The sequence below is a fragment of the Phaseolus vulgaris genome, chromosome 4 (assembly GCF_051622355.1).
Source record: "Phaseolus vulgaris cultivar YP4 chromosome 4, ASM5162235v1, whole genome shotgun sequence".
Lineage (NCBI taxonomy): Eukaryota > Viridiplantae > Streptophyta > Magnoliopsida > Fabales > Fabaceae > Phaseolus > Phaseolus vulgaris.
This window is the reverse complement of record NC_143501.1, coordinates 5,065,041-5,077,553: the sequence shown is the minus strand read 5'-3', so window position 1 is coordinate 5,077,553 and position 12,513 is coordinate 5,065,041. Positions and strand designations below refer to the sequence as shown.

The window sequence follows — 12,513 nt, the reverse complement described above, 5'->3', positions numbered from 1 at the left end:
ATTAGGATTTGTGATGCAGGTTACGTTATCCTTGTTTTCTATAGGAGTTAGAGCTTTTTGTGAGTACTCGTACTTCTAATCAGGTAAGAGAAGTTAGTTTTATCTTTCAATAGAACTGTAAGTTAGAGGGCTTAGATAGATGTAAGGTGACATGGTCAAAAGTTCCAAAATTCTCTTGCAAGGTTGGTTGTTAATTGATGAAAAATGTTTAAAGTTTGTCAATTTGGAAAGTAGTTTATAAAGTTAATTATTTGTGTTTGAATGTGAGTTTAATGTTAAAGTTAAACTATATAAATTTGAGAAAGGACTTTCTTTCGGTAAGAACGTTAACATCTCGATTAAATATTTATAAGTGGTTTAAGAACCACTCTATAACTAGTTTTTTTTTTTATCAGCATTCGATAGCTAGTGATATAATAGACTGAATTATTCTTACTAACTTTAATAACATATTAAAAAAAAAACGTTTAAGTCTAATTCAAATACACAACATATTTTTTTTTTGTCCTGGTCATAGTATCTATAAATGAAATAATCCTGTAATAAATTTACTACGGGTTTTATTTTATAAGGATCTAGAAAATAGTTTTAGATTAAAAGTTATATACTTAAAAAGACACTTTATTTTATTATTAGAGTAAAAACTTCTAATGAATAGAAAAATCAATTATTTGAGTTTAATTTTAAAATAATCATCATCTCTCTAACACAAATTATTCCTTTGCATTTTCTTTAGAAATCTGACTCCATTCTTCATCAGATTGACATTAGAAGCCCTTTTTAGACTCCTGACAATGACTATATTAAAGCTGTCCGACCAAATTTTGTTCATAACAAGTTCATTTTTGCTTCTTTTTCTTTGACCAATTTTGAGTTTTCTTGTTTATTTTGGATAGACATATTTTGTATGTGTTGTTTGTGATTTTAGGATTAGTCTTTGTTACTTCAGGATTTTAGAGATCGATTAAGATAATTGATTATGATTTGTGATGCAGGTTACGTTATCCATGTTTTCTATAGTAGTTGGAGATTTTTGTGAGTACTCGTACTTCTAATCAGGTAAGAGAAGTTAGTTTTATCTTTCAATAAAACTGTAGGTTAGAAGGCCTGAATGTGAATGTGACATGGTCAAAAGTTTCAAAATTTTCTTGCAAGGTTGATTGTTAATTGTATGAAATAGATGTTAATTGATGAAAAATGTTTAAAGTTTTTTAATTTGAAAAGTAGTTTATAAAGTTAATTGTGTTGTGTTTGAATGTGAGTTGAGTATTGAAATCAAATCAATTAAATAATAATCTAAAAAGATTCTTCTTGTAAAAGTTTAATACGAGTGCTCTATATCACTGAAGAAGAAAGCACTATAATGGGCCGGATCAGAATATGTGGCCCAAGATAGTTTTGGTTAAATTGTAATCAGTATATTCTAGTCCGGCCCATATCATCCGATGCAGGTTTAAGGATCAAATTTGGGGATTTCTTTTTGCACCCCTTCTGCACCTTTACAATTATGAAAAATTTCACTTTATCCTAAACACATGGCTTTCAGATTACGCAATCTGAAATTCATTTCTTTGCATAAGAAAAAAGCTTTAGGATTTAACAGTTTGGAAGTAAAAAATGACTTCTAGATTGTATAATCTATTTTTTTTTATACTTTTAGAAAAAAGCTTTGGAATTTGAAAGTTTTTTAACTTCTAGATTTTGCAATTCAAAAGTATTTTCTGCATGAAAAAAAAGAGTTTCCAGATTAAACAATTTGGAAATAATCTTTTACTTATGGATTGTACAATGTAGAAAATGTTTTCTTTCAGATTATGCAATTCATAAGTCCTTTTATACATGAAAAAATTTATGAATTTCACTATCCAAAACCCTTTCTATCTTGAGTTCATCCATGACACAACATATAACACAAGAGTGGTTGCCATGACAAGGGGAAGTGACGGTGGCGGCAAAGAAGGCGCAGTTTAGTCTTTTAACCACCTCCATGGGGGTATAGATGAAAACAATGGAGGTTTAGAAAGAAATTGCCTAAAAATATTCTTAGCTTTTTTCATAGTTTCAAAGTCCAATTCTAAAAGCAATGGGAAAAAATTGGAAATAACATCCAAACAAAACAAGTGTTAAACTCTAGGTGTTTACACTCCACAACTTCAAGACGTTTAAGTTAATAGTTTTTTTTTCTCTTTAGACCCAATGGTTTTTTTCTTGCAATCACTATTTTCTGTTCAAAATTATTTGTTTTTCCCTTTCTATTTTAGAACAATTGTGAACTTCCATTGTTGGTCCTTGGTGGTGATGTTATTTGCTTTGTACATCGGTAAAGATTGTTGTTAGAAGTTAGGTGTTGAATTTGGTTATGTTATGTAAGTTTTACATTTTATTTTAAGGTATTTGAGAAAGAATGAAAGTGTTTGACATTAGTTTTCAAAGTTTTTTTTCTAGATTGTGCATTTCAAAAGTCTTTTGAATTGAGCAATCTATAATAGTAATTTAAGTTTCAATGTTCTTATCCATGGTATGTTCCAGAATATTAAATGTAACATTTTATATTAGACAATTCGTAATTATAATGAGATAAGAAGTTTTAGATTGTACAAAAATCAAGAAAAAAATTCAGAATTTCGAATTGTGCAATCTAGAATAAGATTTTTAAAATTCCTTATTAGAGATTCCATAAGCCTTTTTCAAAACACATTATATGGAAGTATACGTATGAAGTTTGCATTTAACAATCTAAAATACATTTTTTACTTCTGGATTGACGTGATGGAGATTCTATATCTAATTAAAAATAAGGTTAAATTTTAATATATAAGTGGAGTGCAATACTCACTTTATTAGCCGATTTTGTGAGGTTGAATTAGACTTAAACATACTTATTAAGATGATATCAAAACTATTTTGAGTCTATCATATTCAAGTTCTTTAGGACTATTATGTTATCGTTGACTCGTGTTGACCACCCATAAGATCTTAGTAAGTGGTGAATGACTTTGATACCATTTTAGTAAGTGGTTTTACGTCTAATTCAATCTTACAAAACTGACTTATAAGATTAGAATTGCACTTCACTCATAAATTATAATCTGAACTAATTTCTATTTATTTGACTACGTCCTTTATAATTTTCCATTATTATTATGCTCCAAGGAACACACAAATAAATACTAGATACCTAAACAATTCAGCTATGCCATTTCTTGTTCTATAAAAAACCTTTCAGAAATTATATGCACATAAGAACATTACAAATATAGATGGTTCTACAAGATTATTGGTTGGTATGCTGTTAGTGGTTAATTGTATTGTATAATTCATGTTTATGAACAAAATATGTCATACTAATTAGCAAAACTATTGAAGCATTCAAGACTACTTATTTATATCATCATAAATTATTATTCTTGGGAAATCTCTCAATGAATAAAAGATTACACCAAGTTTTTGGGTTTTTTCCTCTTGAACAAATTGTAATCTGCTAATAATCTAACAGCAAATCCATTATTAATATCATCCACATAAGTTTTTAGAACCTGCAACATCATGTCTCAAATTAGCATATAACTAATCATAAATTGAGGTGAAGGCACATTCACTAAGTACTATGATAATGAGATGATAAATTAAAGTAAGTATATATGATTCTAACCGATTGTAGAATGGTTTGCAACACCAAATGAGGAACCCAGTCTAGTAATGGAGGAAAATCAAGGTTGAAATTAATGTCTAAATGATTCTTCATCCAATTATGCATTCCCTTCTTTTCCAAATACAAGACTCCTTTTGCATTCATGTTGAAATGTGGTGGCATATAATCACCATTCAGATCAGGAAACTCAACCCTTGTCTGTCAAACAAAAATGCATGCTAGTCATCACAATTGCTAAAACTTTTAGGTTTTGATCCAACTTATTAAAGCGTTAAATATGTTTTTCGATCACTATAACACGAAATTGATTTTTATTTTTGTCCAAACTTTATATCGTTTCAGTGTTTATAGTATGAAAATGATTGAAACTTAGGTATGTACAATTAGTTCAATTTTAGGTTTCACTTCATTAATCCACTGAAAGTAACTACACTGAACATTAGTCTCCGATCAAAACAACAAATTTTGAAAAAAACTATCAATCTTTGAAAAAAAATTAATCATTTCATATCACTACAAGAAAATCATTGAATAGAAACCAATTTTAGAAATAAAAAATAATTAGTTGCTATAGTGACTAAATTAGAGACCATTTTAGAGTCTAAAATAATTTTTAGTTTCTAAATTAGTTTTTATTATTGTTAAATAGTTTCTAAATTTGTATCTAATTTAGCTACCAAGGTTTTAACTACCAATTATTTAGATTTTAATTTTGGTAGCAAAAATCTTGGTAACTAATTAGATACCAATCTAGAAACTATTTAACAATAGTAGAAACTAATTTAGAAACCAAAATTTTTTTTAAGTCTTTAAAATGGTCTCTAATTTAGTCACTATAGCAACTAATTTTTTTTGTCTCTAAAATTAATTTCTATTCAATGATTTTCTCATAGGGCATAGAGAATAACTCATTTCAATCATTTTCATATTATAAGTATTTGAATGATTTAAAGTTGGAACCAAAGACGAAAACTAATTTCGTATTATAGTATACCCTTAATTAAATTATTCTCTCATCAAAGTTTGATTGCATGTATATATTGATTTGTAATACTTACAACTTGAAACTCCAGATATTTGGTGATCTGGTGAGGAATGTGAGGTGGGTATTCATGAACTTCAGATTTGCATTTAGCTGTAATGTATATTACTGGATGACACTTTAAGAACAAGGCTTCCACTGGACTCATCTTAACTCTCCACTCTTCCTATATATAATTCACAGAGCTTTTTTAGATGAATGATTAATTAGATTAGTGCAAAATTTAGATATTTATAATAGGGTTATGTTTGAAAAAAAAAAATCGTTAAAATAAAATCAAAGTTTGCAGAAATAACTTCTAAAATTTAATTTATAAACATATATTAATTCAATATATAAATAAGTGATTTTATTATTTCTTAATTTTTTTTAAAGAGGTTTTTCCCACAGCCTTAAATACAATATTAAGATCCTTAAAAATTGTAGTTCCAAAAATATGTCATGGATTCATTAACACGAACTAAAAATTTCATTTTGGTGTATAAATAAAAAATGTATTTATTTTAATAATATATATATCCTTGGCTCATAATTAATAGGTTTCTTTTAATTATCAAAATAAATGAAATTTTTAAAATAATTATTAAAATGGATAAGTCTTAATATTTTAGTAGGTCTTTATTGTAATGAGATTTGAACTAATGAACTGAATCTTCAAAATTAATTGTATGTCTCTTGCATGGAATTTAAAAAAAAAAAAAAAACCACTTCACATGTTAAATCTTACGTTAAAATTATGAATTTAAGAGGATAAGCTGAAGTCCAAATAATTAAAAAATATTTGGTACTCAAGGTTCAGGTATGGCATATATATATATATATATATATATATTTATATATATATATATATCACTAAAAAAAATCATAAAATAAAAACTAATTTTTAGATATCAAAATAATTAGTTACAATAGTAATTAAATTAAAGACCATTTTCAAAACTAAAAAAAAATTGATTTCTAAATTAGTTTCTATTATTGTTAAATAGTTGGTATCTAATTAGCAGTCAAGGTTTCAACTATAAATTATTTAGTTTCTAAATTTGGTATCTAAAACGTTCGTTGTTAATTAGATACCAATTTAGAAATTATTTAACAATAATATAAACTAATTTAAAAACGAGAATTTCTTTTACTTTCTAAAATAGTATCTAAATAATAACTAATTATTTTGGTTTCTAAAAATTGGTTTCTATTTCATATTTTCTTTTATATATATATATATATATATATTTATAATTTGAACAGTAAAATCATCAATCTTCGAAATGAAATTACCTTATTAAGCTGCTGGCTTGCCGATTCTGAAAATATAGATCGGATTACTCTTCCCTTGTCCTCTATATATTCATTAAATGAAGCCTCACAAAAAAAATTGTAATTAACATTAACTTTAGTATAACACAAATTAAAAAAAAAAAGTATATCGCAAATTTTAATGCACAACTATCAACATTTTTAATCATGGTATTAATCAAAGTATTAACCAACTTTGATGATGATTATTTTTCCTTTATATAATTTTATATATCACTACAAAAGGATTTTTTTTTCTAACTAAAAATTCCTTAGAAAATCTCTTGTAAGAGTTTTCATTACGCAGATGATTTATTCTATTTGCTAAAAATTCCTTACTAGTTACTATCTACAGCAAGTAGAATATATTTATACAAACAATTTTTGAAGCATCTAATAAAATTAATTTGAATTAGGATAAATTTCAATTAAAACATACTTTTTAATGAATCAAATGTTATATGAAAGTAGTAAAAGTTTAATTTTAATTTAATTTTATAAGATTGATTTATAGTACTGTTTAAAATAATATGTAATTTAGTAAAATAAGATTTATTTTTAATTATATATTATATTATAATTTGATCTTATTTTTATTTTTAGTTAATATAAAATATGAAATATAAACCAATTTTAAAGACAAAATAATTAGTTGTTATAATGCCTAAATTATATATCATTTTAGAGACTAAAAAAATTTAGTTTCTAAATTAATTTCTATTGTTGTTAAATAATTTTTAAATTGGTATCTAATTAGCTACCAAGATTTTAACTACCAATTATTTAGAAAATTAATTGGTAGCAAAAACCTTGATCGCTAATTAGATACTAATCATTTAGAAACTATTTAACAATAATAGAAACTATTTTTAAAAACCAATTTTTTTTAATTTCTAAAATGATTTCCAATTTATTATAATAATTAATTATTATTTTTTTCTAAAATTAGTTCTATTTCATGATTTTCTTTTGTAGTAAGAAAATACAAAAAGAAAAGTTATATAAAAGAAGCAAGAACTTGTTATGGTTTGAAAAGAGATTGATGGAAATATTTTTAGAGGTAAACCCTAGACATTAAGCAAGAAGAAAGTGGGAGAAAGATACCGAAGGAAACTCATGAAGTGGAACAGAAGCACTGCTTCTGTAATTAAAGGAGGAAGTTCTACTCATACTGTTGCATTTGAAACGATGATTCCTTGAAGCAGAAGCATGGTGATGAACCTTGTGGTTCTTCAATGGAGCCAAAAGGGTATCTGAGAAAGAGGGTTGAGTTGGATTTAGGAGAATGCTTCCCATGTTCTCTCTCTCTCTCCTTTCTAAACAACACAATTGCTATATATCAAAAACTCTTATTAGAAACGTTACGTATCAACAACATCCTTTTCTTATATAATGCCAAAACTTTGCCTATCAAGTTATAGAAAGTTAAGGAATTAACACCGTTTTTGAAAATGAGACGTGTTTAGCTTGGAGTTGCACACGCTGCTAAGGAAACAATTCCAGAAAAATAATGAACAGCGAAAATAATATGAATACATGTGATACAATATAATAAGAAGAGAATGAAATAAAATATAAAAAAAGTGTAATAAAGGGTATTGAACTGAACTCCACAATTTAACATAATGGAACTAGCAGGGAACAAAATTTGGAGAGATCGTGGTACTATGCATTAAAATGATATTTTAATATTGTACTGATATGGATCGAACGATCGAATTTCATAATTCGATCTTTTTAACATTCGATCTTTTTGACCGAGCTGACCGAGTCCTGTATTGACGTGCAGGTCGACCAACATACTTAAACCATTAACGCTGAAAGTCAACCAATACACTTAAACCATTAATGCTGAAAGTCAGTAGTTAAATTATCATTAACACTACAAGACAATCATGAAATAGAAACTAATTTTTAGAGACCAAAATAATTAGTTGCAATAGTAACTAAATTAGAGACCATCTTAAAAGCAAAATAAAAAATTGGTTTCTAAATTAGTTTCTATTATTGTTAAATAGTTTCTAACTTGGTATCTAATTAACAACCAAGGTTTTAGAGACCAAATTTAGAAACTAAATAATTGGTAGTTAAAACCTTGGTTGCTAATTAGATACCAATTTAGAAACTATTTAACAATAATCGAAACTAATTTAGAAACCAATTTTTTATTTAGTTTATAAAATGGTCTCTAATTTAGTTACTATTGCAACTAATTATTTTGATCTCTAAGAATTGGTTTCTATTTCATGATTTTCTTGTAATGTAAGAACTAGGTAATACACCCCTAACTATGATTCACTCCATTAATCTGACCCAATAAGGTAAATCCATTAAAATAATATAAATAGCGCACTTTCCAAGAACAAGGTACGTCATTATTACCGTACACTTTCTTTCGAGTGTCGAATACCCATTTTACTGACTTGAGCGTCGGAGTACCTTTTACTGGTACCCCCATTTGACATTCACCTGAGATAGGGTGACTGAGATCTGAAGGAATACCATTAAAGCGAGGAAGACCACACTGAAGCTCTGATGGTTTGCCTGAAAAAAAGAAGAAGATGAAATCATTCAATAGTTCTTTAGGTCACATCTTCCTAACAGGAATAAATATGTTTATGTTTATGTTTATTGTTGTAAATTAGAAGAAAATAATATTTTGCGTGGGTTCTGCAGGAGTTTGGCAATACTCGTAAACCAATTGGGTTCATACTGGATTTCACTTAGATTTTGAAGATCCCTAAATAAAACCAATGAAACAACAGTTTCGTTTTCTTCTTCAAAAGACTATATAAAACAAATTCAAGAGATAATATAGATTAATGAACAATATAATATACTTGGGAATAATTTTTTTTAGTCAAAATTTATAACATAATGTTTTTAAAAAAAAAATTGTGCTAGAATATACCATGAATAAAATAAAACAGAGTCATATATGGTCATGTGAAAGTTGACAAAAGGCAAAACAACATTAATTATAGATAGAAAATTCCTAAAATGGAATTTTTTCAAGTTATTCCAAACAAAGTATAGATACTTCTAAACAAAAAAATTCAAACCACAAACTGACACCATGTATGATAAAAAAATATGGACAAACATATTCCTTTTTTTATCAATAGACAAACATTTATTTCAAAGTCTATGAACACATAATCATAGATAAATAATTTAGACTAAATTATAATTTTGTTCACTCTATACTTTCGAAGCTCAATTTTGTCTTTTTTATTTTAAAATAGAAACATCCAGTTTTCCATTTAAAAAAAATAAGTCATTTTAGTCCAACGGTCTTAATTAAAAAATTTACATTTAATATTTTAATGTAAACTCTCATGTCACATACTGCAATAAATATTCTCTAATAATATTATTTGATTTTTCTGTAAAAAATTAAGAAATTTTAAACGATTATGTGGAAGTAAATGATAAAACCATTCTAATCTTCTTAAAATAAAAAAATAATAATCTTAGTATGATGTGAATTGGAGTGTTTTACATGAAAGTTAGTATAAATGTATTAACAGTTTTAGATATATATGTATTAACAGTTTTAGATGAGCTCTATAAAACAGTTTTATATGAGATATTTAAACTTATTTTGTTTTAGATATTTAGATATATATGTATTTAGTCTCTATTTTGAAAATAAGTGGCACCAAAATTGCAAAAACAAAATTTGAGTACAAAGCTTTTATATATATATATATATATATATATATATCAGTCAATCATTTATTTAAGTTTAAATATGTTTTTAGTCACATATTTTTATTTGGTCTTTTGTAGAAACTATTTAGTTTCTCTAGTGTCATTATTTGTTATCTTCAGTATATTATGTTGTATTAATTAAGTGTTTATTTATTGAAAAAAAATACCAAATGACATATTAAATATATTAAGCTAATAATATGTGACATCTAAAAAAATCTTAAAATTAAAAAAATAATATAATCTATTTATCTTAAGATGTATATTCAAAGTTATTTCCAGTTATCCACGTAGATAATGTAACTCTAAATAAATACACAAAGTTATGATAATTTCTCTTAGAGATTAAAAGTATTGAGTACAATATCTCTCCTCAAAGTATTTTTTAGACTATACAACAAAAGGTTGTTAAGTTTATAAAGCTCATTTTCAACATAGAGGATATGAAAGTATATAGTTCTTGAATTAAAGATATAAATATGAGTTTTCTCTCTATGTCGTCTACAAGACGAACTGGATACTAAGCACTTGAAGTTTTTCTAACTTTTCGGCATTCACATATAACTCTTTCAAACAAATTTGATCCTTGGTTTTTTCTTCGTGGAAAAATTTCATTTTATAGATGTCCAAAAAGGACTATTATAGCTTTGAGTGCTTTAGAGGATCTTGTGTCAAAGCTTTATCATAATGTTATGACTTTATGTTGACATTTTTTGTTAATAAAAAAGGTGTGTGAGCCACACTATTTATCTATGTTAAATCTCGACTTTTGTTGACAATACCATATTAAGCATATGCATATAGATGATTAAAACTTTGTGTCAAACACTTTCATGAGAAGTGCTCTTGGTCAATTGGTATCTTAGACTAGGTGCGTCTTGTGTTAATCACATGTAAATAACACTTATCTTGTGTTTTATTCTTGAACTAGTCAAATGCCTTTGTTAGACTTGTTTGGTCTTGTAGCATATCTATCTAATGACACTGTCTTTAGCGCTTTTAGGACCCACCTAGTCTCCCGAGTAGTTGTGTCTACTAAACCTTTCATTTTGATACTTCACCAATTGTGTCTAGTTAGATTAAATTTGATGTGTGATTGATCTAATCGATATGATGTGTGTATTGGTTGGACATAGACCCAACTGGATTTGGTCTTGTCCATCTTGATCCCACTTTAGCCCTACTCGACATAGACCCAACAAGACTCAGCTCAATCTTAGCCTAACCTAACCGAATCTCGATCGAATCCGACCCGACCTGGACCCAACACCACTCGATTGAATGTAGGCCAAGTCGAATCAATTTGACTTGGACCCGGAACGACTTGACTCGACCAACTTGTCTCAACCTTCGTCTTTAGCTAGCTCGATCTAGGCAGCTTGGACTGACTTGGCTCGACTTGGGCCCAAGTTGATTTGACTTGACCTAGGCTCGGGCTCACTTAGCTTAACCTATGATTGGGCTGACTTAACTCGACCTGACTTGGACTAATAGAGCTTAACTCGGGCCTGAGATGACTTAACTTGAATTTGCCCATGCCCACTTAGCATGACTTGTGCCCATGCTCACTTAGCTTGACTTGAGCTCGAGCCCCCGCAACTTGACCCAGGCTACGTCGACCCACCTAGACCTAGGTCAGACTGAGCTTGCTTAACCAAGGTATGGCCAACTCGGTTCGACCTAAGCCTAGATCAACTCAACTCGAATTAGGCCAAAGCCCACTTAACTTTATCTAGACATGGTTGACTCTACTCGACTTGGGTCCAACCAACTTGAATCGATGTGGGCTTAGACTGACTCAACATATATGGAGTCTGGCCGACTTGGCTCAACCTAGGTTCGAGCTAGACTTGAGCTCGAACTGAGTCTACTTAAGCTGACTTGACTCGATCTAGTTTTGGGCCGACTTAACTCAATGTGTGTCCAAGTCAAATCAACTTGACCTGGGCATGGGTCGAGTGACTCAACTTGGGCCTGAGTAAACTCGACTTGACCTAGGTCCAACCTGAATCAACTCGACTTGATTTGTGTTTGAGTTTACTTAATTTGATCTGAGCCCGAACCGATGCTACCTTACTTGTGTCTGACTCAACCTACCATTTCATAACTTGAAACAATTGAGACACACCTGATTTTTTTATTTTTAAAATTTAAAAAATATCCAATTTATATCTAGTTAAATATATTTAATTTAAAATCCAAAAAATATGAATTTAAATTTGAGATAAATTCATTACAACAAACTTAAAATAATATAAATTTAGATAATTATAAATTAGAATCGATAGTTTTTTTTTTTAACTCTAGTGGCACACTTGAATCATTAAGGAGGTAAAGATGAGGGTGGTGGCTTTTCTGTTTGGGTTTGTGTCTCGGAGAGCAAACGTTGAATCCGAATCATTGCAAGACTCACTTTTTCCATCTTATTGTCGAAAAAGATGATGATGGCTCACTTATAAATGACAAACCTTTCACAAAACTCGACCAAAAACTTGTACAAAACATGAAAGTTATGATACTTTTACAAAAACATGCTTCCAAACCAATAAGCCAAGCCACCTTCATCTTCAACTCTCCAACCTCATTCAAAGTTACCATTATTGTCAACTCCTATTTCTGTCCTCTTAAAATTTCATGAAAATATACAATAAACAATAGTAAAATACAATAAACAAAATGAATTAAAAATTATAAAATATACATATTAATTTGCATCTAATTAATAAAAAAAAGAAAAAAAATACTACATATGACAACATAGGCTAATTTGGCCTATTTTGATATAATATGTTGTCAACCCACCAAAAATGGA

General features: G+C 28.1%; 1 protein-coding gene across 1 annotated transcript; it reads right to left on the bottom strand.

Annotated features, from left to right (window-relative positions):
• Positions 1-3,434: 3,434 nt before the first annotated feature.
• Positions 3,435-12,299, bottom strand: LOC137836375 (uncharacterized). Its single transcript, XM_068645103.2, has 7 exons — positions 12,245-12,299; positions 8,370-8,531; positions 7,092-7,303; positions 5,970-6,053; positions 4,711-4,860; positions 3,653-3,850; positions 3,435-3,536 (listed from the first exon to the last, which is right to left on the bottom strand). The coding sequence occupies exons 1-7, from the start codon at positions 12,297-12,299 to the stop codon at positions 3,435-3,437; spliced, it is 963 nt and encodes a 320-aa protein (XP_068501204.2).
• Positions 12,300-12,513: the final 214 nt, after the last annotated feature.

Bases quoted from the DNA above. Each gene is read 5' to 3' on its own strand.
- LOC137836375 (XM_068645103.2), bottom strand. From the start codon at position 12,299: ATGGTAACTTTGAATGAGGTTGGAGAGTTGAAGATGAAGGTGGCTTGG. The intron at 8,532-12,244 runs GTTTGGAAGCAT...TCTTTTTTTCAG, and splicing joins GAAGGTGGCTTGGCTTATTG to GCAAACCATCAGAGCTTCAG. The intron at 3,851-4,710 runs GTAAGTATTACA...TTTGTTTGACAG, and splicing joins AATATCTGGAGTTTCAAGTT to ACAAGGGTTGAGTTTCCTGA.